The sequence below is a fragment of the Cebus imitator genome, unplaced genomic scaffold (assembly GCF_001604975.1).
Source record: "Cebus imitator isolate Cc_AM_T3 unplaced genomic scaffold, Cebus_imitator-1.0 Scaffold43, whole genome shotgun sequence".
Taxonomy (NCBI): domain Eukaryota; kingdom Metazoa; phylum Chordata; class Mammalia; order Primates; family Cebidae; genus Cebus; species Cebus imitator.
Window position 1 is genome coordinate 9,393,037 of NW_016107358.1, and position 27,230 is coordinate 9,420,266.

The following is a 27,230-nucleotide window of genomic DNA, read 5'->3' on the forward strand; positions in this document are numbered from 1 at the left end:
CAGACTACAAAGTGCCTGGGATGGAAAGGGGGGAACATCAAAGCCCCATATTCTTCCTTAAAGGTCGCCTTCTGGAAGGGGAGGCTTCCTGCTGGGAAAACTTGAAGGGAGTTTGAGGACCTGGCCCCTCTGTGTGCCTCCAAGACTCTGGGGCAGCTCTTGCCCCTTCCCTTCCTCTCCAGTGGGGCAGAAGGCAGCTAAGCCCAAGTCCTGGGGCCAGAGGCCTGACTCCAAGCCATGGGTTTATGAAAAGCAAATAGATATCCTGCCCAGGCTCAAAGATGCAACTCCCTTCACTTTCAAGGGGAGACCTGGCATTTCATTAGTGCCCTCTTTGAAGCCTGCCCTTTGCAAAGCTGAAAAAGAAGAGAAGGGAGGAAGGAATGGAAGCTGATTCAAAAAGCTTCCTGTATTGTACCTGGAATTTCTGATGTCCCTCTGTGTGGCTTCACTCATTACATGGGTGGAGGAGCCTGTCAGGCAAGAAATCATGCCTGGTGCTTAATGGAACCCAGGGACCAATTAACCATACTGAGCACCAATGCCAGCGGGCAAAGCACTTCTAAAAGGAATAGGAAAAGACCTTCCCCCTTTCCCCAAATAAAAGACAAATGCTTTGTCAACAGCTTTTCAAGAGTGATCTTTTATTTTCTGAAAGTCCTAAAACCAATCCATTTATCGAAAGATGATTGATGCCCCAGTTCAAAAACCATATCTTTTTCTCTTTCAGCAAATCCTGAAGCCCCAAGAGGGCTTTGGCCTGAGTAAAGTGGCGACATCAGAACCTGCCCTCCACGCCCAACAGCTGGACTGCGGCCTCCTGCACAGCCTGATGGATGTGACTGACCTCTTTCTGGGACAGAGTCCGTTCCATGTGGCGATAGGTGATGCGGTAGCAGTGGCTGGTCCTGTGCGTCCTACAGAATGGGGAAGAGAACACAGGGGAGTGAGGGATGAGGCTGGTCTTGTGCGTCCCAGAGACAGGAAGAGAACACAGATGAGTGCGGGATGGACGAGGCTGTGCCTGCAGGAGCAGTGTGGCTCGCCCAGCCGGATCTCCCCAGCTGCAGTGGAGAACAGAGGCTGGGATCCAGGTACCACTTATTGCTAACAATCTGCATCTTTCACAGGGGGAGAAGGTGATAGTCAGGGAGACATTAGCTTGACTAATGGAGGCTGCTGGTTTCTCCTGGACTGGATATATGAAAGTCCCCTGGGAGGGAAGCTGACAAATTTGATTTCCTAATACACCCTGGAGATCTGGATTCAGCAGGTGGGAGGTGAGGCCTGCGCTTTTGAGCCTGGCCCAGGTTCTCCACGTGATTCTCCACAGGGTCAGGGGTCAACCCAAGTGTGCCTCCTCCTTTTTCATGTCATGGAAGGTAATTGTGTTTGTGAGGCACACTGCAGTATCAGCAAGGCTCGAGGCAAGGCTGAAGGACTTACTCCTTCAGCACCCCCTGTCGGCTGTCTGGGAAGCATACAGGCCATATATGCCATGTATGTGCTGTGCAATTACTTTAGTCTCTTCTTTACTACATTGGTGTTGACTTGGCTTGCACGGAACAGCTGAGTAATCCTGGAATACATGGAGATGACAGCAGTAGGTCCTTCTATTTGGATGGCAGATGATAAGACACACTGGTCAGTTGATCTCATCAGAAAGACCCCGAGGCCACAAACTGGTGGATTACCTGAGGTCAGGAGTTAGAGACCAGCCTGGCCAACATAGTGAAACCCTGTCTCTACTAAAAATACAAAAAAGTAGCTGGGCGTGGTGGCAGGCACCTGTAATCCCAGCTAGTTGGGAGGCTGAGGCAGGAGAATCACTTGAATCTAGGAGGTGGAGGTTACAGTGAGCCAAGATTGCGCCACTGCACTCCAGCCCAGGCGACAGTGCGAGAATCCCACCCCCCCCCAAAAAAAAGAGTTAATTTTATGTTATGTAAAATTTTCCTCAATTAAGAAAACAAAAACTAGGAAATCTGGTTTCAGAGCCCAACTATTAACTGTCACGCTCTTCCTTTAATCCCATCGTCCTTTAAGAAGTGACAAGGTTTGCAAGCTATGGAGAAGGGTAATTTAATTGTTCTGTTAAAAAAAAAAAAAAGATGGAATGAGCCCACGCTCCTCTCTTGCTCTGCCCTTCCACCAACAGAGGGCACAGCTGGAGAGGAAGAATGACAGTGAGTGAGGTGGGCTGTGCCTGGGGCACAGATGCTTTAATGTCTTTCCTGCTTACAGCGGCATTAAAGGTGGTCTGGGAAGCTAGACAGCTGGCTGGGGAAATGAGTGCTGCCAGGGTAAGGAAGGAAGGGTAAGGGCATGGGGCCAGGGTGGGCACCACGACGTTGCCACTGCCCTCCCCCAACTCATCAGGCACATTCATCAGGACAAGAAACCTGCCCCAAAGGAGAGAACAGGCTGCACTGACTACCTGGAGTTTTAGAAGCAAATAAAAGTTCTCTTTTATGTACTTCACAGCTTCTACTCATAGGCAAAGTAAATGAGATTGCCCATTGCTGAGTCTGAGAGGTCAAATCCCATTATAAGGAGTTTGAAGAGAGATTCTAAAAAAAAGTTTTTTGGTGCTGCAATTTCATTGCATTGGGGTATTGGCTTAAATGAGTTGGTCCCTGGATACAGCTTGAATTTTAAAAATATTTTGGTATAGGAATCTTAGAATGTTTGAACCTGCAGGGCTTCCACTGTCACCAGTTTATTCATAGATTCCTTTGGTCATTCGACAACCAGCATGTTCCAGTCACTGGGCTAGACACAGATAAGCACATGAAGGGGAGCCAGGATCTGCCCTCAGCCAGCTCACAACCCGGAGTTAGCAGCCTGCTGAGGTCCTGCAGCAATCTGGGGGCTGGCTGGGCAGAGGACCGTTCCCCAGTATGCCAATGGCAGCAGGAGGGGCTGGTACTTGCTTGGCAGTAACGTCAGCCACACCCCACATAGAACCTCATGTTCTCCCAAGATTTGCTCTTCAGCACATAATTTTTCCCACCTTTGTACCTCCCTAAGAACACTGACATGTGCTGTTTGTCTAGGACAGTGCAGCACTACAGGGCCCACCAGAAGGCTTCAGATTATCCTGCCTGCTAGGAGCTTACCTCCCGAGAGGGGCGAACAGAATATGACAGTCATTGGCAGGTGATGAACGATATCACGGTACATGCTATGCCCAGGGCCCACCTCTTCCACTCTCCCAGTGCTGCCCATCAGCTCCCCATTGAGAGATTCAGCCTGGCTCTTCAAACTGGAAACATGACTCAAACTTTTCCTGAAACTTACTTTTACTTGGATCCTGGTCCCTGCTCCAGGGTGACTGCCACCTAACTTGACCATCCTAGATAAGAGCAGCAGCTTGTGTGGAAGCTGACAGCCAGGGCCAGAGGCGCAGCCCCATGTGGGCCGATGGGAGAGCTGGGCTGGACAGCAGAATCCAACAGCAGGGAGGGGATGGCGTACTTTGATGCCACCTCCTACCAGAGCCCTTAGACCGAAGACAAGGATGTACAGAAGCTGAGTATAGTCAAGTCTGGCTCGGTCTCTCCTCTTCCTTTAATCCCAATGTTCCCTAAGAAGTGACAAGGTTTGCAAGCTATGGAGAAGGGTAATTTCTTTTAATTGCTCTGTTTAAAAAAAGATGGAATGAGCCAATGTTCCTCTCTGGCTCTGCCCTTCCACCAACAGGTGAAGGATTCTCAAAACGATGAATTCTCAAAACTATAAATGTTTAAAAGGGGTCCCTTGCCAGTGCTTTCTTGTTTTGTATTTTTTTTTTCCTGATCGACTTAAGTGATACAACTAACAAGTACCGAAAGTACTGCCAAGAGTGTCACTGCTCTCCAGTTCAAAGTGCGCCCAGAGAAGATTTTCTAAAGAACTCGGGGCTCTCGAGCCTCGCTGGAAAGCTGAAACAAGGGGTCAGGGTGCTAGCGAGGGTTGGAGTTCCTCTATCATACAACCACTTGGTTTACTCTGGCAACCAAACGGGCTCTGAACTCGAAATAAAACCTTTCCAGGGGATCCAGCCAAATCCCAGCTCCTGCAACATCCACAATAGTCTGCTTCTCCATCTGTGACAGAGCAGCGACTTCATGTTCTTGGATGGTGCGCTCGACACCTCCCAGAATAGCTCACATATGACCAGCAGTCACTGCAGCTGCCATCTATTCATGCAGGGATTACTCAACGGGAGAGAAGATGCTGTCACGGGGCAGCTTCCATTTTCAGAGTAACAAACACTGGGTTTCCCCGGCTCACTCCTCATCTGTCTCCTGCGTGTCTGATGCAGAAGCTCAGTCTGGAGCTGCCCACGTCAGAGGCACTGTGCTTGGTTGCGAGGGTCAATACACGCAAGGTTTTCACGGGCAGGGCTGGACTCAGGCAAGAGGCACAGCATGACAGGAGGAGGAGGAGGAAGTGGGGATGAGTTCCATGGCCTCTCCTGAAAATAGAGAACTCAATGGGCATGGTGGAGTGGAGAACCAGACTTTGCAGCTAGAGAAACCAGGTTCTAATTCCTGCCCTGCCCTTTGCTATCTGTGCGACTCTGGGCAGTTTACATAAACCTCCTTGCCTCAGTGACCCCATCTGCAGAGTGAGGCGAACAACACTTGGTTTCCAGGGTTAGCGAGGACTGAACGAGGGGGCACGTAGTGTTAATACAGAGCCAGCTGCCCATCGTAGGCGCTCAATACCCACTCATCGGCCCATGTTCCTCCTTTACTCTGTGGCTTATTGGCGAGTACAATCAAACGGCGGGGTTGAGGGACTTCTATTTCCTGTGTTTCTTTTACCCTCCTCCGAACTACGACTATGACTTTGGACTGAGGATGGGAAGCGATTCTTTCCCAGGGAGCACAGAGGCATTAGTTTGCTTTGGCTGCAACAGTGAAGTGAGGAGTGGAAGTCAGGGAAGGCGATGAATTATTGCTCGGAATTCGGATTAAATAAGTCGTCTGGAAACTAAGTGAATCATTTTTCCCCTTTACCCCTTTCTCTATGTTTAAAGAAAACCAAAAGAGAAGAGAAGAAGAAATTCAGACCATGAGACTTATGGCTTTCCTAATGAACTGCTCTGGGCTTAATGCAAGAAGAGGACATGGGCCTGGGAGGCAGGAGGCCAGGGTGCCAGCCTAAGCCCCTGTGATGAATGACTGCGTGAGTCTGGCAGAGTCATTTAGCCTCCACTGGCCTCATTTTCGCCCCCAATGACAAGGCTGGAATAAATGGGCTCTGAGGCTCCTTCTGGCTCTAGAATCCCAAGAGTCAGCTCAGAAGACAGAAGAGATCCTGTTACTTTTATTTATTTTTTTGAGACATGGTCTCACTCTGTTACCCACGCTGGAGTGCAGTGGCACAGTGGCATAATCACGGCTCACTGCAGCCTCGACCTTCTGGGCTTTAGTGATCCTTCCACCTCAGCCTCCCCCAATAGCGGGGAACCACAGGTGTGCACCGCCATGCCTGGTTAAGTTTTTGATTGTTTTGTAGAGACAGGGTCTTGCTACATTGCCCAGGCCAATCTCAAACTCCTAGGCTTGAGCAATCCTCCATTATTCCCAGAGTCTACACAGGAAGAAAGGGCAAGGCTAGGATGGGCCCATGATCTGAGTGATGAGAGCCAGAGGGAAGCGTGCTGGCCTAATGAGGGCTGAGGGCAGCGTGGCAGGGCCCATTGAGAAAGCCACCGTGCAGATGAGGGGGCTCCAGCAGTAACAATGCTCTGGACACCTCTCCGCCCCCTCCCTCTATTCCCTTTGTTATTTCGCAAATACCGTACACGCACTCCCCACAGCTAAGAGGCTCTCCTTGTTCTCAGAACAGCCTGTCCTGGGCCCGACGCTCCTGTGGGGCCGTTCTGAATGGTGCCTCCGCCAGCTCCCAGCCAGCGAACACCAGTGTTGCTGCTCCCTGCTGCTGCTGGGCCTGTGAGTTCCTCCCATAGGGGTTTCTGTTCCTCGGAGTCAGTCACAAGAAACCAGTCCAGATGGTTCCTCTGACAGTTACTGCCTTGGGAAAGACAACTCCAATCCAGGCCTTGATGGAGGCAGGGCCAGAGGCAGAGAGAGGGCCTCCCCCGCCGGGCCCAGCTCCTAGCCAGCGCACGTTGGCAATGTAAGAGTTCCTTAGAGACACGCGTTTTGCAGGCAAGAAATACTTTTTAACATCAAATACTCGCCAAGTCCTCAGGGATGTTTCAAAACACCCCCAGGTTTTTATTCTCATCACTCCCTGTGACTTCTCCGGGTACCACCGAGCACCGCCTGGGGGATGTGGCCGAGCTCCCTGGTCCTTGCATGCGTGTGTATGTGAAAATAACTGCTCTGGGGAAACCTTCTAATGGAATCTCTCGTGGAGAGGCTTGGGATGCAGACTAGCCTAGCTCTACCACTTCTCAGTTACAGAGTCTTGGGCCAGTTCTTAATTTCTAGTCCCGGTTCTCCTTCTAAAATATAGATCATGAACTGATAGAGTTTTTGAAGTAATTGAATGAAAAAGATGTATAGGTAAAATGTTTAGTGTCGTTCAGGCTAACAGTTAACATTGGTATTATTATTTAGGTAGCTGAAGATGATCGTGCCTCTACTTTGGCCCACACAAAAAAACCTGAATGGCCTTAGACAAATTATCTGAGCTTCAACTTCCTCCTCTGTACTGATGGATCACTGATATGATGCAGGCTACAACACAGATGAGCCCTAAACACACGATGCTCAGGGATTATTACTAGAAATAGAAGTTGGCAACCCACATTTTACTGAAAAACAAAACAAATTGGACTCACTTGTGTGCACACGGCAGGGTGGCTGCAGTGAGTCTCATGTGATTGGTTCTGGCCCTCCCCGGATGGAGCATCTCCATGATTTCATTAGCTTAGCAATGAAGATAACTTGCATTGTATACAAATGGTCCTTTTTTTTAGATCCTCCCCTCACAATGCTATGGCAGGATTTGGTCATATTTAACACATTCTTTTCAGCTGTTTCATTATCTTCTAAGCCATCCTCTTACATTTCGAACACGAAGTAATGTCTCATTTTGCACAGATTTCCAAAGCCCTGTGCTTTTCGTTTGTGTGGAAAATTTGGAAGAGATTTTATTTTTCTCTCTGGCTTAGTCTGCAGAGCCAAAGTCAACAGAGCTAACTTTAACTCTGTACTGTTACAAGGCAGCCTCCCAATCGTGTCGACACTTTGGTGGATGAGTCAGGTTACAGAACAGAAGATTTGTGGCAGGTGAAGTGCTCGATTTCCAACTCAAGCAACTGATCAGCTCTTACTTGTTCTGTACGGAACTGGACCTTGCAGCTCGTACAAACAGGTGTACAAACTGCTTGATCAATACATAAATATTCATGGAGTGGCTGCTCTGTGCATGACACAGTGGCAGGGTGAGGGGAAGACGTATCTCAAAAGTTACAGAAAGGATTAGGCTATATTACAATCCGCATGGGGTGAAGACATTCATACATGAAAAGACAGTTAATAGGATGACGCCATTAATACTGAATGTTAAATAAATGACATGGACCATAGACAACTTGGAGGTCAGCAAAGACTGGCAGAGGAGATAGGATTTGGTCTGGATGTTAAAGCACAAGTAGAATTTTGACAGGTGGAGAGCAAGGAGCGCAGTCCAGCTGGCAAAACATCACCAGAGGTACTGGTGGCAAGGGGCATTCATTGTATTACTTCCCCTTCCATTTCAACAAAGATTTGCTGAGTGTATGTTCCAGGTACAAATGACCCAATGCTGCAGGGACCTCTTCTGATCTACTGGGAGAGGACAGGCTGTGTATAATCACAGTAGGAAGCTGGCTTTGGCCATGGCAATGTCCACAAAGTGGTTCCTCCTGCCCAGGAGTGATCAGAGCAGTTTCACCGACTAGTGCCAAGTGAACTGGCAATGGAAGGATGGGACATGGCTTTGCCACATGGGTAGGAGGTACAGAGGAAAAGCTCTTTCTACACAGGGAACAGACAGAATTGTGAGCATGCATAGACCAGTCCAAGGAGAAGTAAATCGTTCAGAGCAGCTGGTCTGCGTGTACAGGGGGTAGAAGACCGAAACAGGGTGGGATGCTGCAGGGTGGGGTGGGGTCACAGGGGAGGGCCTTATATTTCTGTTTGAGAAGACCCCATCACAAATTCATCATTCAGCAAGCAACAGGAACAACTGGGTGCAGGATCAGGTCCTGAAAAGACTCCTCTGAAAGGCTGGGATGACTGAACTCTGAGCAGCTTCACTGCATACAGAGGCTGGCCTCCTGTTCACTTCAGGTCTCATTCCTGGCAAATAAGAATGGGCTACTGAGATGTTAAATAAAGGGCTTGGACCATAAACAAGTTGGAGGTCAGAAAAGACAGGCAGAGGATATGAGAGTACCATGCCAGCCATATGGTATTAACAGCCGCCTATGCAAGGAGTGCACATCACCCTCAACCCCCATTATTCATAAGTAGAATTCCCTGTGACTGTGATATGTTGTAAAACTTTTATTTCTTTAGTGACTACTGGAAGAAATAGGTTAATTACTTTAAGACTCAGTGTCAGTTAATTATGAAGGAATTACAGATTGATAAAGAGAAATTTATATGCATTTCCAATGATACTGTTATTTCACAAATACCTTTGAGGGGAACTCTGGGTCTAATTAATTGCACCATCTCTTGACAAACAATGAGAGATCGAAGGGAAGAGGCATAAAACAAGGATTTGGCTGGCAGGATGAACCTCCGGCATCTATAATATTCTAGGCTGGAATATAGCAGTGATATCCTGATTAAGTATTTATTATACAAGTAACATGTTCATGAAGTCATAAAGTCCAAGGAAGGCACCTGAGGGGTCTTCTGGTCCACGCTTGAGCTCTGCAAGGCCTTATGTTGGACACTTCTGGGGCAGCGGATTCCATGCTCTGACAGCGCGGGCTGAGGGAGCTCTCCTTATACTGAGCTGACGAGTGAGTCCTGTGTTTCTCCTCACTGGTCCTGGATTCACTCCAGTCCTTCCCCCCCATGACAGCCTTCAAAATCCTCTACTCATTATTGGCAGCAAAACAGCATGACAGCCCTGGCTAGGGAACGCCAGGACCACTGGTGGTCAGAGTGGGAAGGGACCCTGGAGGCAGCACATAGGATATTTGCCATCATCCACCCAATTAATTTATTCATTCAGCAAATGAATGCCACCATTCATTCATGGCATATGACCGCCCGCCATATGCCATGTATTCTGCTAGGTAGTGGGGACCTAACTGAGATGTGGGTCACCTTCTGCAGAAGCCTAACATGCAGACCCTGACTCAATAACGGATGAATGAATGACTCTCACACCATTACAGTGATTCAAGAGGGCTAGGGATAGCCATTGGCTGCTTTCAGAGGGCGAAACGCAACCAATCGACCAAAACCCTCTGTCTGTCCACATGTATGTTCATAACAGAGGTTCTAAGTCAACACACTCCTGGATAGTTAACGTGGTTAAAAGAGTGGCTTTATGAATGGTAAAAGCTTTAGGCTTCAGGCCCGGAGTAAACACTATTATCAGGCAATTTCCCTTTGATTTCCCCCTGAGAGGGCCACCCAGCACAAAATTCACAAGAGTCAACAGGGTAGAGGCAAAGGGATGTGGGGTAAACAGACTTAACTGGGAAATCCTTGTACCTATTTTCTCCCTAACTTAATGGATTGGCCGGCTGCCTTCAGCCTGCCCCAGTAAAACCTTTCAGCCTTCAAAAGGTTTGAGACTACTAAAACTTCCCCTAAATATTTTCTGTAATATTTTGCCAACCACCCCAGGTGAATTCCAACACCTAATGGTGGAATAAAACAAAACAAAACAAACAAGACGTGACTTGTAGAGGCGACCGAGTAGCATAGAAGACAGGCATTAGTTAAAGAATTACAAGAAATGTAAATTACACAGTGCTAAAGCTTATGGAGGAAAGGTCCATGGTGCCATGAGGCTACATGAAAGGGTTATTAAAGGTCAAGGAACGTTCCCTGTGGAAGTACCAACAAGCTAAGGCCCGACACAGCGTAGGAGCTGACGGGGTGAAAGGAAGTGAGAGTGGGTGGTGGGCAGTCCCAGACTCAGGGGATGGTGCATATAAAGGCACTGTTGTCTGAGTTCAAGTTCCTATTCTCCTCCTCTGAGTTATAGGATCTAGGTAGATGGCTTACCTTCTCTATGTATGAGTTTTCTCATCTATATCATGGAGAAAACAGTCTGCCTGTCATGTCAGGCAGGGAAGCATGGTGAAGCTCAGCTTGGAGCACCACCATCTCAGGGTCTCCTAGCTTAGATCTTTTTTTTATCTAATGAAACAGAACCCCGATCTCTCTGCCCTTCCTATTTGTACCCCCTAAATTACACTGGATGTGGCACAGCCCAAAGCAAAGCTGCTCTAGCTGAAGGGGCAAGAGGATCTCACATGCTGGCCTCGGTCCCACTCAATGCAGCCCTCCCCATCTGCTCTGCAGAACCCCTAAGGCTCAGGAGACAACTTTAAATCAACTCTGTCTTTCATAATAGGAGGAAGCGATGCTTCCAGAGGCAGTGATTTGCCCAAATTCATCACAGAATTTACGAATCCAAGCGAAATTTGTTGAAGATATGATGGGAACTCATCTGGGGGAATACATTCTTCTAAGGAGAGGGAAATCCTTGCTCTGCAGAGCATAAAGGCAGCAAGATAAGCAGAAAACAGCTTGCGGAGGCCAGACACTGGGTTCTCGGCTTAGAGCTCCTCTTTGTATGAGAAGTGACTTGCTGTGAGTCCCTTCACGGCTCTAAGCCTAGATATTCCTGTTTTATAGTAGGGATTCCAGCTGCCTCACAGTGTTATCCAAAGTGGACAGGTTTTTAAGGTACTTTATAATTATAAATGACTATTTCAATTTATCACCATAGAAGGGAGACTTCATTTTTGCAAATGGCCCAGCAACATTCAGAGCCAAAACTGGTGAGAAAAAGTAATCTGATTGATTAATATTCCATCTGTCAAAAGAAGGCATAACTATAAAGTAGCAAGATGTGATTCCTGATGTGGCTTATTATTGGGTCTATAAAAATTCTTACAAAAAGAAAAAAGGGAGAACTGGCTGCATTACAGGACTTCAACATGGACCACGTGGAAGGTGTAGAGTTTGTCTGAACTCAGAAGTTGCTCGAATGTTTGCGCTTACTACTTTATGACCGTATCACAGTTATGGCACAGGTCTCATGGATTCATTTGTACCTTCCAGAGAGGATCGTGACTACCCTATGACACCTCTTCACCTGAAGAGCTAATATGACAAACTGATGGGAACGCATCCTAGAACCACGTACTTCTATATGAAAACAACTTTTAAATTCTAAATATGCATAAAACGAACGAAAGCTCTGGGCCTTGCCATCACAGTGTTTGTAAAATTGAAGACTTTTTGTTAATAGTAACCGAAGCAACAATAGGGGCAATGAACAATTATAAAATTATGCAGCTTCCAGAGCCCTTGTACCCACATGATCTCACTGGCTGTGATCAGCACAGCCATCCTGAGAGGTGGACACTGTCACCTCCTTTTGCAGAGCAGGGAGCAGGCCCAGAGAGATAAAGTGACTTAGTGAAGACCACAGCTAAGATATGGCCTGGCTGGGGCTGGGCTCACTTCCTTGTCCTTAAACTCTGCTCATCTTTCACCCAAGCACATTCTGTTCAGCTCATTAGTGTCCACTCATCATCAACAGCCCTTAAACAGTTATTATTCACTAATTAAATTCTAGGATGCTTCTGGAATATGACTATGACTTTAATTACAAAAAGAAAAAAAATGATTTCATTGGTAGAACAGTGTAAGGAGTAAAATGGAAGAAAAGGTGAAAGAAGAAAGAAAAATATTTTAAAGGGAAGAATGATCTATTTTGTATTAAGTTCTAGGTACTTTAATGCATCTCATTTTTATCTTCCTAATAGAAAAAAGATGAATAAATTAGAAAGTTAGAATGAGGAAAAATACAAGGTGGATGGAGTCAGGAAGGCAGACCTGGAAAACACAGAACACAGATTTGCAGGTCCTGAGTTCAACTAGTCGAGATATCAACTCGGTTTAGAACTTGTAACCAAAACGAAAGGAAAGCTCCATCCATTTTGTGGTTTGACTTGCCCCAGAGGAGAAGACACCACAGTTCTTTAGGAAAGCAAAATGCATCCCACATAAAATTCTAAAATAATTTTTTAGGTGAGGCTTGATACAGAGAAGTTTATGATTAATCACAGCTGCGATTTATGGGGTCACTTAGCATGTCACCGAGGCACTGAGCTGAATCTATATGTATTATCTAATTTTTACTATAGTCCTGTCATAATGGAAATTATTTCCACAACTTTGCAGGTGTGAAAATCATAATTCAGAGAGGTTAAAAGTGACTTGTCCAAGGTCACCCAAATATTAGGTGACAGAGGTGGGATTCCAATTCAGGCATGCAACTGCCTCCAAAGCTATGTTCTTAATCCCGGCTAGGAAACATCGTCTGATGTTTGTGGCCAGTGTCCCAGCTATATCCCGCTTCAAAGCACTAGCAGGTTTCATAAGGCTGATCCCGTGATGAAACTTGAGGGAACAGCCTTAAAATGTACTTCCATGAAAAAGTAATTTTGCTTGGGGCAAGGGGGTTGCGTTGGGTTCAAGAGCACAGTTTTTTTGGAGATCTGGCTATCTTTGCTACTTGGATAAATCTATGGACTCTCCAGGTCTCAATAAAACAGAATTGATGCTATTCATTCCTAACTACTCCCTCAGTTAGGAAAAATTGAAGACATGAGAGTGAAGCATTGTCAGCAACTTGGAACAAGTAAGTACTAATAAAGTAAAACTCAGAGTCAATAAACTCTTTCAAAATAATACTGAGTTGCAGTTGTCCATTTCCAAACTTTGTGAAAAGAAGTGTTCTATTCTTGGTATTTTCTGACTTCAAAAGAAAAAAAAAAAGATGTCAGGCTTACATTCCTGGTGCACTGGAGAGAAACAAAATAAACTTTCACAAGTTGAAGTCTGTCTATTATAAATACTTGGGCAAAATTTACTAAGACTGTCTATGGGGGCTGGGCGCGGTGGCTCAAGCCTGTAATCCTAGCACTTTGGGAGGCCGAGGAGGGCGGATCACGAGGTCAAGAGATTGGGACCATCCTGGCCAACATGGTGAAAACCCCGTCTCTACTAAAAATACAAAAATTAGCTGGGCATGGTGGTGTGTACATGTAGTCCCAGCTACTTGGGAGGCTGAGGCAGGAGAATTGCTTGAACTTGGGAGGCGGAGGTTGCAGTGAGCCGAGATAGTGCCACTGCACTCCAGCCTGGCGCCTGGTGACAGAGTGAGACTCTGTCTCAAAAAAAAAATAAAAAAAAGACTGTCCATGGGTTAATTTCAAAGGCAAAAATGTCAAGAGACTTCAATTACGGGCCTAGGGGGATTGTGAAATGCTATCATGCCTTGAAGAAGCTACTGGTGTTGCCCAACATTTTTAGGCCCCGTTGCTACGCGCTGAGTTTTTTACTGGGCAAAATAAATGAGCTCAGGTTGGGCAGAGTGTGTGTTTTGGACAGATTGCTGAAACCGGTGATCAAAGAATATGTCTGTCTCTTTCTCTACCACAATTTTTCCTATGTATGACAGTTTATAATAAGATAGTATGACTTAGAAGGTTCTAAAGTGGTGCAGAATAAGATAAAGATTCTACTGCCATATATACCTAGATATGCTAGGTATATCATATAACATATGATATTTTTTGACTCTGTGTCCCTACTTTATCTCATATTGAATTGTAATGCCCCAGTGTTGGGGGAGGAATCTGGTGGGAGGTGATTGGATCATGGAACGAATTTCCTCCTTGCTGATCTTGTGCTAGTGAGTTCTCACGAGATTTGGTTGTTTGAAAGTGTAAAGCACTTCCCCCTTTGCTCGCTCTCTCTTCTGCTCTGCCATGGTAAGACGTGTTTGCTTACCCTTTCATCATGATTGTAAGTTTCCTGAGGCCTCCCAGCCATGCTTCCTGTACAGCCTGCATAACTGTGAGTCAATTAAACCTCTTTTCTTTATAAATTAGCCAATCTCAAGTAGTTCTTTATAGCAGTGTGAGAATGAACTAATACAACATGTAAGAGCAGTGACTTTCTAAAAAAGTAGGTAGCTGAGGAGATAATAAGAAAGCAAGGGAAAAAAATCTCCAGACCCAAAAAATAAATAACACAAACCACAGCAGGAAGTGCCCAATGCTGCAGCTACCTGGAGCAGTGAAGGTATCCGTTATTGTAACCCAGAGTTTCGATTTTAACCTTCACCTGAGAATGAAGGCTTTGACCCACATGAACCAAGAAGTTGGAACTGAGATCCCTGCCCGATGTGGGCATCCTAAAGAGTTGTCATACTGATGTAACGGCAGACTAAGGAAAACAAAACAAAATGAAAAACATCCTTGGCACAGATTGGCAAAAAGGAATCTTGTCTCTGTCTAGATTTGAAGAACACAGAGAAAAAGACTACCTTGAAAATTAAAATTCCAGGTCTGTGTCTCATATGGATTTAGAGTTCAAAGTGTACAGTACCTCAGATCCTCAAGCTGAGAAATTAACATAAAACTGGTCTTGGGAAGGTGCTAAAGCACCTTTGAAGAGTTGGAAGAAAATGCAGAAAATGCAGAAACAGCACTGAGGGAAAGGCTGACCACAGGGGATTGCCTCAGGATATGCCCCAATGAACATAACCTCAAGGCCCCAAATTACAGAACACATGAAGAAATAACCCATTATGTGCTAAACATAAAAGACAGAATGATTAGTATCCCAAGGATTTCAGATACAAGAACAATCTAAAAAGTATTTAAATGATTGAAAATGAATTTAAACATTTAAGAATGTTTAAAATGCTTAAAGACATAAAAGAACCACATGAAAGAGCATAATGAAAAAAGAATAAGAGGTCTGAAAACGACTTATATAAAAATGTATGGAAATAAAAATATAATTTAAATATGAGTCAGAGAGTTAAATGACAGATTAGACACAGCTGAATGGAAAATGAGTAAATTGGAAGACAAATCTGAGGAACTGTTTGCAATACTGTAGAGAGGAGGACAGAAATGGAAAATATAAAAAAGGTTAAGAAACATATAGGATAGAATATAAGTATCAGAAGTATATAGAGAGAACAAAAAGAGTCAATATCTAAAGAGACAATGACTGAGAAGTTTCCAGAACTAATGAACTCTTCGGACTCAGGAAGCACAGTAAGTCCTAAATGGAATTCATTTTTAAAAACCTGTATGTCACATTGTAATAAAACTGCAGAACATCCAAGATGAAGAGATGACCCTGAAAATAACTAGAGAGGAAAAACAGAACTTACAGAGCAACAACAAAGAAATAGCTTTCTCAGTAGCAACAAAGAGTTCAGGAGCTAATGGAATAATGCTAAGAAAGTGTCAACCTATAACAATTATACCCAGCTAAGCTCTTTTTCTAGAATAATGGCAAAATAAAAACATTTTCAGACAAAGTGACACAAAATGAAAAGGGCTGCAACTCACATACCGTTGATGAAAGACCTAAGAGGGGTATATTTCAGGAAGAAGGAAAATGAATTCAGAAAGGAGGTGGATGTGAGAAGCTAGCAACAACATGGTGGTTCAGATCACAACCTATGGAAACTAGGTTTACCCTTTGGCAAGACTGTTTTAAAGCTATGGTTTCAGATGTCCCACTGTTCCAGAGATACTCTCAATGGTTTTGGCAGAGTTGCCGTAAATAGCTCAGGAGAAGTGATCTGCTGTCCTGGCCATTACAACCAGTCCCAGGCTTTCCAGAGAACCTGACTACTCCCTGGAACACCGTGTGAAGCAAAACAGCAGAAGAACTGAGAGCGCAGGCTCTGAAGGCACACAGACCCGCTCTCAGTGCATGCCACGCTATTTCACTGTGACAAGTTACTGAATCCCTCTAATCCTCAGTTTCAACACCTTTAAGTCAGACAGATATATGTGTATGAGATTCTAACACAGTGCCTGGAACAAAATGAATACTCAATAAAAGATAGTAGTTACTATCATAACAATCAGTATGACAAGCTTTGTTAATTAGTTTAATGAGCAACACACATATTTATTCAGATTAAAAGTTATGTGTCCCTGGAGCTACTTAAAAAGAAAAAAGTAAGAGCATGGATGTTAACTAAAATTTCAGTGCCATGTATTAGACACTACACAGGCAATCTCATACCATCCCTGGCCTGTGAGCACTTCCAGCTGGATGTGACATGTAGGCACGTCCTCTGTCAATACCACCACAGTGCTGGACTGCCACTTCTCATTAAAACTATGACAAGTTTCAATGGCCAGCGAGTCTCTATTTGAAAGACTATTTGACCATATTTGATTAGGAGGATATATCCTGCTTAGTTTTGTCTTTTAAAAACCACTCTCTGCAGCAACCTCTGGTCATTGGAAAAATCAAAACAGAGCAGAGAGAAGATAGATGTGTTGTTCCCTTTCAACAGATAGGACAAAGGCATGATATGTCTGTGCATGTTACATGGGGACGTGACGGGTGGCAAAAGAGAGGCTGGGTTACTGACAGCTCTGTGCCACAGCTGATCATTTCTGCAATTCATTAAAAGACACTCATGCACGTTAGCCTCCAGGTACAGAAACTAGTCTATTCCAATGACAAAAGCAGCAACTCACAAAGGCAGGCAAGTGTCCAAGGAGAAAGCTGCAGAGGGATCTAATATCTTGTTGGCAGGCACGGAGCAGCGCTCTATAGCTGGAACAGAGGTTGAAACATAAATTCTGAGTCCTAGAGCAAAAAGTGTCTAAGAGGGCACCCTTTTCCTTTATTATCTACCAAATAAATTGATGTTCAAAGTAGAGTACCCTCTGGCCACCATCTTTCTTCAAAGTTTGCAGTAGTGACTTTGATTCATAATGTTTTTACACAACACATGTTCTCACTCCCTCTTGCCTTCTCGCTGCCTCATTGCCCTCAAATCAAGAATGAAGGGGCTTTTAGGTGCCTAAAACAAGAGTTTCCAGTTGTTTTGGGCAATTTCATATGGCTAGCTCATATACTTCTCAAACTCTCTTATGGAGCATTACGCTTACAGTAACAACCAGGAAACTGATTGCTGGGAGGGTTGTGACTGCTGCTTTGCCCTGCTGGATAAGGCAGAGTCAGCAGGGTCCTCTCTGGGAAGGACCACACTATCCCTTCCTAAGACACCTCTGGGCAAGAGATCTGGGGGGTCTTAGGGAGAGTAAGGTGTGGGGTGTCAGGAGGTTTGGGTTCCTGTGACGTGGGCCTTCCTACCACCCACCTGTGTAGTCCCAAGCAAGTGTCTTCCATCCTTGGGCTCAAGCTCCTTTATCAGGGCTAGGTGACCACTAAGATCTCTCTCTGGCTCCTCAGCTCTGAAAGTCTCCAAGGGCTTCCTAGCACTTCTGTGTCAATCTCCGTTGAGGACAGACAAAAAGCTGGGATCCAGGGGAAAGCCACGTTTCTAACTCATCGTGGGACCCAGTATCTGCTCTGTTCCACTCTGGCAGTGATCCTTGCTGTTAGCATACAAGCGAATCAGGGGCTGGAAGGCCTGGCTGTCTGTGGTGTTTGAAGTGAGACTTTGCTATAGCCATTCTGAGTAAGTAGATACAAAGCTGCTAATTGGATTCGGCAAGTTGCTGAGTCACTGTCGTGTAAGATCAAGTTGCTCTGTGCTGATGATGAGGCCCATCCTGTCTGCAGCTGAGAACATTTTCTTTGTGATTAAAAAGAACAGGAGTGTGCAAAGACACATCATGAATTAGTTTTCACAATTTACCATGAGTAATTAAAATCTAACAGACCGCAATTAGACAACATCCACCAGAACCTTATTTGCCATTAGTTTTTTAATTAAATATGTCCCATGACTTAGCTCTAATTCCGCACAGATTTCTGATGGGGGAGGGGAGAAACAGAGCACTGGGCCCCCTGATGTATTGGTTATGACATCTTCCTGGAGGAGGAGGGTAGGGAGGACGCTCGAGCGTTTTGTATAAATCACTTACCTTTCCCTTCTCAGGATCTTTGCATAGCACAACGGAGATATAAAGTGAGCCTGGCCTTTCATTAAACTACCACCGGGCACGTGATGTATCCCAGGACACCCCATGAAGAGGGGCCAGGGCAGAGCTGGTTGGGGACTTTGATTTTTTAATCTTCCAGCACTGAGGAAGTGAGAAGTGGATGAAATGTGTCATTATGCCATTAAAAAGAAATGTTTAACGGGGCACTCAGGCACAAACTGGGGGTGGAAAAATCATTTTTAAATGGAAGAAACTGAGAGCCCTTTTTTGTGATCTCATTGGCTTATCATGAGGGAGGGACGATAGTGCTTGGCACGTCCAGGGTCACTGGAAGACAGCACAAGGAGCCGTCCTCCTGCGCACAGAGCATCGGGGGGTGCTCCAGGCTAGCACAGGCTTCCACTAGGCCTGCCTCTGGCACTGGAATTGGGCAGAAAAGTATTTACTCATCTGCCTCCTTTGGAGTTGGGCATGGAAAGGAAGGAGATATTCTACTCTAGAAGCTTGGAAAGGATCTATCTGGCATTAGATTTACGGACTCTCTTTTAAAGGATTCCTCACCAGAATGAATGCAGGTGAGGACAGAGTTAAGGGCAGTTTACATAATGGCTCATTTTTAAGCTTGCTTTCTGTCCAAAAGAAAAATGTTGTCTATTGCTTGCTGAGAATTAATGCATTTGTATTATTTCAACAACCGTCAAGTGCCTAGGACAATAGAACCTGAACCCAAGGCTAGAAGATGCCATTTGCTTGATAAACTAAAAGTAGATGGAAAGACCAGAATTAGCCTGAATCTGTTCACTGGCCACTCTTGGCTTTCCTCCCAAGACCGACAAACTGCAGAGGTTCAACTTATGTGATTTCCTACCATAATTAAAAGCCCTTGAGGGAAGAGTCCTTACAGAGAATTATGTTCCAAAATATCATCTATAAGACTGAGTTTGGGCCTAGAATGCATCGTACAGCTCAGAAAAAACATTGAACAGTATATGGTGTTAGGATTCCAGCCCATCCCCCCCAAAACCCACCAAACTTATTCTATTACGAAGTTCACCTTAGCATGGGAAAACGGAGCATCAAGTTCTAGGGTGAGTCAATTGGGTGTCTAGCAAAACAACATCAAAAATGATGGCGAGGAAAGACTTAGAAATCGTAAAGGAATGGGTTGACTAGGAGAGATGATTAGAGATGAATGGGGAAGTTGAAAGAGGGCCTATTAATAGTCGTCTTTTAAAATATTCTGGCCTTTCTTTCCAGGCAGAAATAAGAAGCCACCAAGAAACTCTTTCAAAGTCCTGCCATCAAAATTACAAACTCCCCCCGCTCCCTGCTTTCACACCAATCCTGCTCTTTCTCTTCCGTCCTGAGTCTAACCCCACCATGGCGATCTGCATTCCACTGCCTTTGACTTTTCTTTGCCTACTTCTTCCTCCTGCAGCTGCACCCCTTTCACCTGGAACCCTTCTCTTCCCTCCCACCAGTCGAACTCCAGCCCATGTAAAAGAAACTCACTCCTGACTGGGCCTCCTCTCTGGTCATCTTTTTTATTTCTTGCTTCTCCTCAACCAAGCTTCCCGAAAATATCTCTATTGTCCAGCCCACTGCAATCTTGTCTGATCAAGCACACAAGTAGGAACTGAAGGCCAGTTTATGCCTCTGGTGCAGGGCCGGGTCTGAGTCCCAGGAGAGAAGGGCGTGCGGTCATCACTCCCACGAGGGCATGTCCTTCCCCTTCCTCTACATCCAACCCCACTCCAACCTTCCACGTCATGAATTCCCGCTCATGCCTCAGGTTTCTGCTTGGAAGGTCGTACCTGGTAATGATGTCCCTGCCCCAGTCTTTTAGGTAGTCCCCTGGCATTGCTGTGCCATTGTGTCACGATGATCCGACACTTGTCTTTTCCCTCAGCACCAGCCCTACTAACTGAGAGGGCGGGGACTCTGCCTTTTTCACTTCCACTTGCATCCCCAGTGCCCAGCATGATGGTTGGACCCCAGGAGGGGCTCCACAGATACCTGGTGAATGGCAAATGAACACACTTCCTCACTGGGTGGAATGCCTATAACTCCCCACAGGCCCAATATCCTCAGCCTCCCACGGGCCGCTCCACTCGGCCAGCTGGAGCACCTTCACGGCGGCAGGGAGTGGAGGCAGTGCACAGATGTGGGCCTGGAGTGCTTTTGTCCTCTCATTAGCAACAAGCATGCCTTCCCCAGCAACAAGCCTTCCTCCCCAGGGGAGAAAATCAGCCCGGTAGCCTGCCAATGACTGCGCCTAGGTTATAGCTTTAGGAGGGAGAGGATACATCGCTTTATGGCCTTTTTACTTCATAAACTGTAAACACACCAGAAGGAAGAAGTTTTCATGCTGAGAATGAACCTTGAAGAGAAAACGCCTTTCACAGGGGCCTTGAGCACAGAAGGCACCGGCCAGGGCCTGAGGCCTGAGCACAGCATGGCTGGTCTTCTTAAGGACCCCCTGTATCGGCCCACCTGGGTCAGCGCCAGTACCAAGAGGAGCTGGCAGCAGGAGGTGACACAGAAGCCCCTGGCTGGCCTCCACTGCCACTGGCACCTTCTGCCCAGGCCCCTAGCAGGGTCTGTTTCTGGTCCTCCCCACCCTGACTGCAGCCCTCCTCCAATCCCCACCGCAGCTGTTGAGATCTTTTAAAAATATAAATCTGATCATGTCACACCCTGCTTAAAATGCTTAGCCGGGCTGCCTGGCTCTGGCCACCTCCTTACTCTGTTGCCCTGCCTCACTCCTGCAACTGGAGCCCCACGGCCCTTTGGCATGCTCTTGGAGGCATTTTCACAGGCTCCTTCCGCTCCCGGACATGGACCCTTCCCTTGGGGAGGGCCAGTATGAGGGGAGGGGAGGAGGAGACTGTCTCAGGCCCCTCTTGGACCAGTTCTTCTTCTGGCTTGCAAGGCCATCCCTTCAGAGTTGCAATAGAGATGATTTCAGGGAAGGCAGGCTAGGGAGCCTGACTGTGGCTATAAATCAAGCCATAGCCTCTCATTTCATCATATCAGTAATGAAGCTATATTTGATCTTCACCTGATTCCTGTCTGTACTCTTAATGACATCTGAACTCAGTGAAGGAAGAGAGGTGCCATTTCTCGGTCCCCCTCAAAACATCAACAAACCCAATCTTTTACGATTGCAGGCTCACATATACAAATTAGAAAGCAAAGCAGCAAGCATCCACAGCGTTCGCCCACAGGCAGCACTTAATTTGTATCGGCTGAATGAGTGAAAGGAAAGTATTCCGAACTGGCTGGCAATAGCTGAACTAACTTATTTTTGGTTACTGCTCCAGGCTTTGTCAATGACTAGTAGTGTGTCTTTGAAGGAGTTACTCAACCTCTCTTGGCCCCAGCCATGCTATTAGGACAAAATAATATACTGCATGTAATATACTTAGCAATTGTCTGGTATACACTGGTAATCAATGTTAATTCTTTATCAGTTTTTACCCTTATCCCTGATTCTTGCCTGTGGCCATGATGGCTGGCTAGACTCATGCCTGGGCCTCACCATTCTTGGGGAGAAAAAATAGCCGAGCACATTAGCTTTGAGGCTTGAGAGTCCCAAAGCTTTTGAGGTTATTTTCCTTCCACATTTTCTGCACTGAAGTTGGCTGTGCCCTTTGCAGCAAACATGCCATCTCTTCCACCAGATATGAGTCTCTGAGACACACTTATTTCTAGTTTTTGCTTAGAATGAGAGGTGTCATCTTCTTCCTTGGCCAACCACAAAAAAAGGGGGTCCAGGTACCAGTGGGAAAGGGTGAAGGGGAGAAGGCCCAAGCCCCAGGAGGCAGAGATTCCTGTTCCCACAGCAGGGATAGTGATGGGAAGCTGAGTGGAGAAGTGACAGTGGGAGGGAGGGGTGAGGGAAGGAGAGAGGGGTAGCAGTGGGAATTTTCTTGGTATGAGGTTTGAACTGTGTTTGGAGGCAGATTTTGAGCAATAGTATTTGTTAAAGCTATTTCAGATGAACTCTTGATCTCAAGAAATGGTCCAGGATGAAACATGGAATGTTTCAGAAAGGAATGAGCTTAGAATCAGAGAAAACGTAGGCTTTGGATATAGATTTTAAGATTGATTGATCTCTGAAATCAATAATTTTGAAAAAAAAAAAAGACATCTCGGGAATATAAAAATGGGCTGACAACTCAATATATTTCAGCAACCAATAGGAAAAGATTATTCAGCAATGAAGTGAAGGCTGTCAGGTGACTGCACGCCACCTCTCTCCTTCCAACTCTCAAAACTGCATGTACAATTTCAGCAAGTGACTGAAACCTCTGATCCTTACCGCAGGGACTGCTGGGTGCCTCTCAGGCGTCCATTCACTTCCACCCATTGTGGTGTCCAGCCTCCGAGACAGTGCCCAACAACTCCTGCCATCTGGCACTCATTCCTGGTATGAGCCCCTCCCACATCGTACTGGGTTGGCCTGTGAGGCCAACAGCATATGGCAGACAGGACAGGGTGTCACTTACTTCACACCATGCATCTAACCCAGAAGCAAATCCTACAGGCTCTGTCTCCAAAACATATCCTGCATCTGAGCACCTCTTACCACCTCATCTACTATCCAATCACCACCATCTCTTGTCTAGATTTTTGCAATGGTCTAACTGGGCTCCCTGCCTCCACACTTGCCTCCTTACAGCGGCCAAAGTCATGCTGCTAAATCCACCTGAAAATCTTCTAGCACCTTCCCACTTCCTCCAGAGTACAGGCCATCCCTTCAATGTGATCTGGCTCCCGCCCGTTCTTCCTGAGCCTGTCTCCTGCAACACCCGTCACGGAGCCTGCTCTAATTGCGGTGGCCTCTCTTGGCTGGTATTCATGGTACCACCGCCTATGTCTCAAACTTGGGGAATGCTGCTGCCATAACCTTTGCAACCGCTGTTCCTTCTGTCTAGAATGTTCTTCCCAGTATCCACTTGGCCCACTCCTGCATGTCTTTGTTCAGTTGTCACCATCTCTGCAAAGCCTTCCCTGTCCCATTTAAAAGTGCACAGGCTCCCCCATCACAATCTTAAGGTCCTACATATGTTCCCCATTTATTTTTTGATCTGCCTTTCCCAACTTGTCAGCTGTACATGCACAGAGCTTTCTCCTTAGTTTTGTTCTGTTCTGTTGTCTTTGAGCCTGGCCAACAGCAAGGGTTTAATAAATATTAGCAGATATTAATACTGATCACTATTAGTGATGTACACAGTTCCGAGGCAACAAGGATGAATAAGACCTGACTCTTGCCCTAAGGAAGCTCAGTCCTCACCCCCACCTCTGCCCACTCTCCGCCCTGCTTCCTCCAGGCAGAGCCCGCAGTCTCGCCAGCCACATCCTGCTGCCACCTGAAGGCTGGGACACTATTCACCAAAGCCCTCCACCCAAGGAGATGCTGCTTGCAAAGAATTTTGGTTTGAAAAAACTAAGCACCCTGTCACCCTGCTTGGCTGGGGGACTCTGAGTGGCAGGACCTGAACGACAAGGGGACAGAATGCTGCTGTCTGGATTGCACTCAAAGTGCAAATGAATGCATGGCAAGCAGACAAAAACCTGCCATTGTCAAACACATAAAGCAGATACCATCCGTACGGAAGAACAGCACACATACAGACACATGCTCTTTAAAATCCCCCCTTCCATGCACCTTCTAAGGACCACTTGGCCATCATGTCACTGTCTTTGTTCATGAGGGCAGGCTCTGACTGCTCCTAGGGGAAAGCCTGCCTGGCTTTGGGTTGGTCTCAGCGGTGTGAAAAGATAATTATCTGCTGGCTGCCTGGGAATGTAAGGTATCAAACAGATTACCTTAGTAATTAAAATAATGAAAAGAATCATCAGGACTAGAAGATATTTTCTATCTTTTTAATTGAAGACTCTAAAGAAGGGTTAAAATATGAACTGGAGAGGAACATCCTTATTAATCCTTATTAACCTATCTCTTAATTACAGGCACACAATTGGAGGCCTGTTGCCTCCTCACAGGCTTTTAGGGTTCCTTCCGATGGTGAGGTCTCCCCAGGGTTCTCTTCCTACTCTGTACCATGCAGGGTCACAGGGGGCTCATTCTGATATAAAGATGGCTGTAAAGACCTATCGATTGGCTAGATGCGGTGGCTCATGCCTGTAATCCTGGCACTTTGGGAGACTGAGGCGGGAGGATGACTTGAGCCCAGGAGTTTGAGACCAGCCTGGGCAACATAGTAAGACCCCATATCTACAAAAATTACAAAAATTAGCCACGTGTGGGGGTTTATGCCTTGTAGTCCTAGCTACTTAGGAGGCTCAGGTGGGACGATGGCTTGAGCACAGGAGGCAGAGGCTGCAGTGAGCCAATATCGCACCACTGCACTCCAGCCTGGGTGACAGAGTGAGGCCCTGATTCAAAATAAAAAATGCACCACTGCACGCCAGCCTGGGTGACAGAGTGAGGCCCTGACTCAAAATAAAAAAATTTAAAAGACCCATTGATTTATTTATTCCCTTATTTTGCAGCAAATGGACATTCTGCAAACAGACCTTTTGATTACACTGTCTTTGAAAAGAGCTAATAAATGATCAATTACAAGAGACGTACACAAACAGAAATTGGTATTTGTGTATGCAGGATATCTCCTGGAAAATAAAAAGATCATTAAAGCACAGACACACACAGTGAAGTGTGTCTGTTTAAGATGGCCCACCTCAAATGTTAGTGTGCTCTGGCTGGCACAAGGTCACGGGTGGCATGACAATCGTCCCTTCTAATGGCCTTGGAAACCACTCTTTAACTTTGGACTTCCTGGAAATCGCTTTAGGGGCCATTTTCCCTGAGAATTTGGCATCGTGAGAGTTAGAAAGTAGAGCAGGGCTAATAATAGCTTCATTGCTGCTATCGCCCTAACTCAGTCAGTTTTATTTTGTTAATGGCTCTTTTCTAGGATAGCATTTTGTGGGCATATTTGTGGATGTTTGTTGTGGCATGACTGGCACAGTCTAGGGTATAAACACCATTACTTTTCCTAAAAAGTGCCAAATGCTGCAGGTACAGGTAATGTTGTGACCAGGCCAGGATGATCGTCTCGATTTCCTTTGCCACCAACATTTAACTGCCGAATCTAAACAGCTCTTGACTAGGGCACTATTTTTATAATTGTCAATTATATTGTATTTATTTTTTATGCACTTTTATGCATGTGTGTTATATCTAGCCATAAAAAGGATGCAAAGATTTAATGTGCTGCCTCCTGTTATGTTTCTGTGGTTATGTGCCAATCACGGGACTGCCCTGAGCTTTGAGGCGTGTTACAGAAGCCTCTAAACACTTGCTCTGTGGTGGCCTTTATACATTATCGCTCAAGGACAGAGCCATAGTGGGCTTCCTCCTGCTTCCCCGAAAGTGAGTGCCTTCCTGATGATAAGCTGGCGAGGATGTGGAAACGCGTGGAAACTGCTGGGCAGAAGAGGCAGACTTGGGAATCAGATAGAACTGGGTTTACATCCCAGCTCTGCTGCTTAGTCCTGTGATCTGAAAAGGTAAACCAACCCCCACAAAGCCCCTGCTTCCTCATCTAGCCCCTGCTTCCTCATCTATAAAGGGAGACTTCATGGTACTTATCTCAGAGGATTGCTGTAATGGGTAATTTGCTAACATGCTGATTGTTACCAATATGAACACACTGTTGGTTGCAGGTAACAGAATTTCCAATCCAAACAGCTCCAGAGAATGCAGAACTAGGTTGGACTGAATTTGATTCATTAGGAGGAGGACGGGGTTGTCCTACCACAGTGGTTCTGGCTTGGTCTCTCCACCCCGTCCACCTTTGCTGTCTTGTTTGTGGCAGCTTCATCCCTAGGCCTGTAACAGGTCCAGCTGCTCATCCTCCCCAAACTTCTCTCTCAAGAGTGAGGCCACACTCCCAGAGGTCCTCAGATGTTGCGCACCTTCCCTTCACAATTCACTGTTCTCAGTTGGGTTATCCCCTGTTTCTAAACCAATCCTGTCCCACAGGCAGTACCTGCACTGACTGGCTTAGACCTGGTGAGAAAGCCGGGGTCAGTGCCCCAAAGGGCCGAGCTGCTATAAGAGGTAAGAGGGGAAGGATGTTGAGGAGGAATGTACAGTGAGTGTAACACACACACATATGTGATTAGCGCTCAGTGAGCGGAAAGTATTACTGCGTAAGAGCGTAAATAACAAGACAGTTATTAAATGCCTGTTGATAGAATACCTTTGTTTTTAACTTCCTCCAAGGAGAGTGAAACGGCTGGTTTTAAACTCAGCGTGTTCTCAGTGAAAATGCTTTCCAAGCCTCCATTCATCTTCTCTCTCCCCCAGCTCCTCCAGACAGTGGTGTCTACCAACAATGTGCTCCCTTCTGAAGCCACCCTAACATGAAAACCACTTCAGTGCCACTGTGAGCCTTCAACAACAGCATTTGAAGGAACATGGTTTTGTTCTAAGCCAGGCTTGTTACTGATCAAATGCTAGCATGAAACTTTCATAAGGTTATTATAGAGCATGGCTTTCACCTTCTAATATTCAAGCTGTTCTGTACAGTTGCAAAGGGACAACAAAACTAGGAAGCACTCCTGTAAATCAATACAAACACTGTGGCCTTTCAGCTGCTGTCAGAAAGGTGAGATAAGGTCTTGGCCTCATCTGCTACCATCCAGAGCTCATAGCCAGTGCCCCCACAACAGGGTGGGCTGTGGTTTCCAGTCTGGCTGGGGTGGATGAAAGGCGGTCTCCACCATTTCCAATGTGGTCATTTGAAGGATGTCAGTCACTAACTCAACACTGTTCCAACAAGAGAATTTTAGAGATGAGAAAAGTGAAAGGTTCAAAAGGGAGCTAAAGTTGCCATTGAATAAGAAATTGGCATCCCTAAGGGTTCTCAAGAGAGCTTGAGATGACAGTTGTGATAAATTTTCAAAATTCGAGTATCTGGATATAGCCTACAAGGCAAAATTGATAATGTCACCGATATTTTGGGCCCATATATCCTGCCCCTGCCCTGTGAGCCTTGTACACACCCCACTCCACCCCCACACAAACACATGCACCCCTGGAGGTAGATTGCTGGCCATCAGGAAGCACAAACAT

At 46.0% G+C, this 27,230-nt stretch overlaps 1 protein-coding gene across 1 annotated transcript in view; it reads right to left on the reverse strand.

Moving 5' to 3' along the window:
- Window positions 1-623: 623 nt before the first annotated feature.
- The window catches only part of LOC108302999 (phenylalanine--tRNA ligase, mitochondrial-like), a gene marked incomplete at its 5' end in the record, with an annotated part of 350,725 nt that continues 324,118 nt past the window's right edge, over window positions 624-27,230 (reverse strand). Inside the window, one exon of the mRNA XM_037737868.1 lies at window positions 624-917. Within this exon, the coding sequence (XP_037593796.1) occupies window positions 779-917 (139 nt within the window). The remainder of the gene's footprint in view (window positions 918-27,230) is intronic.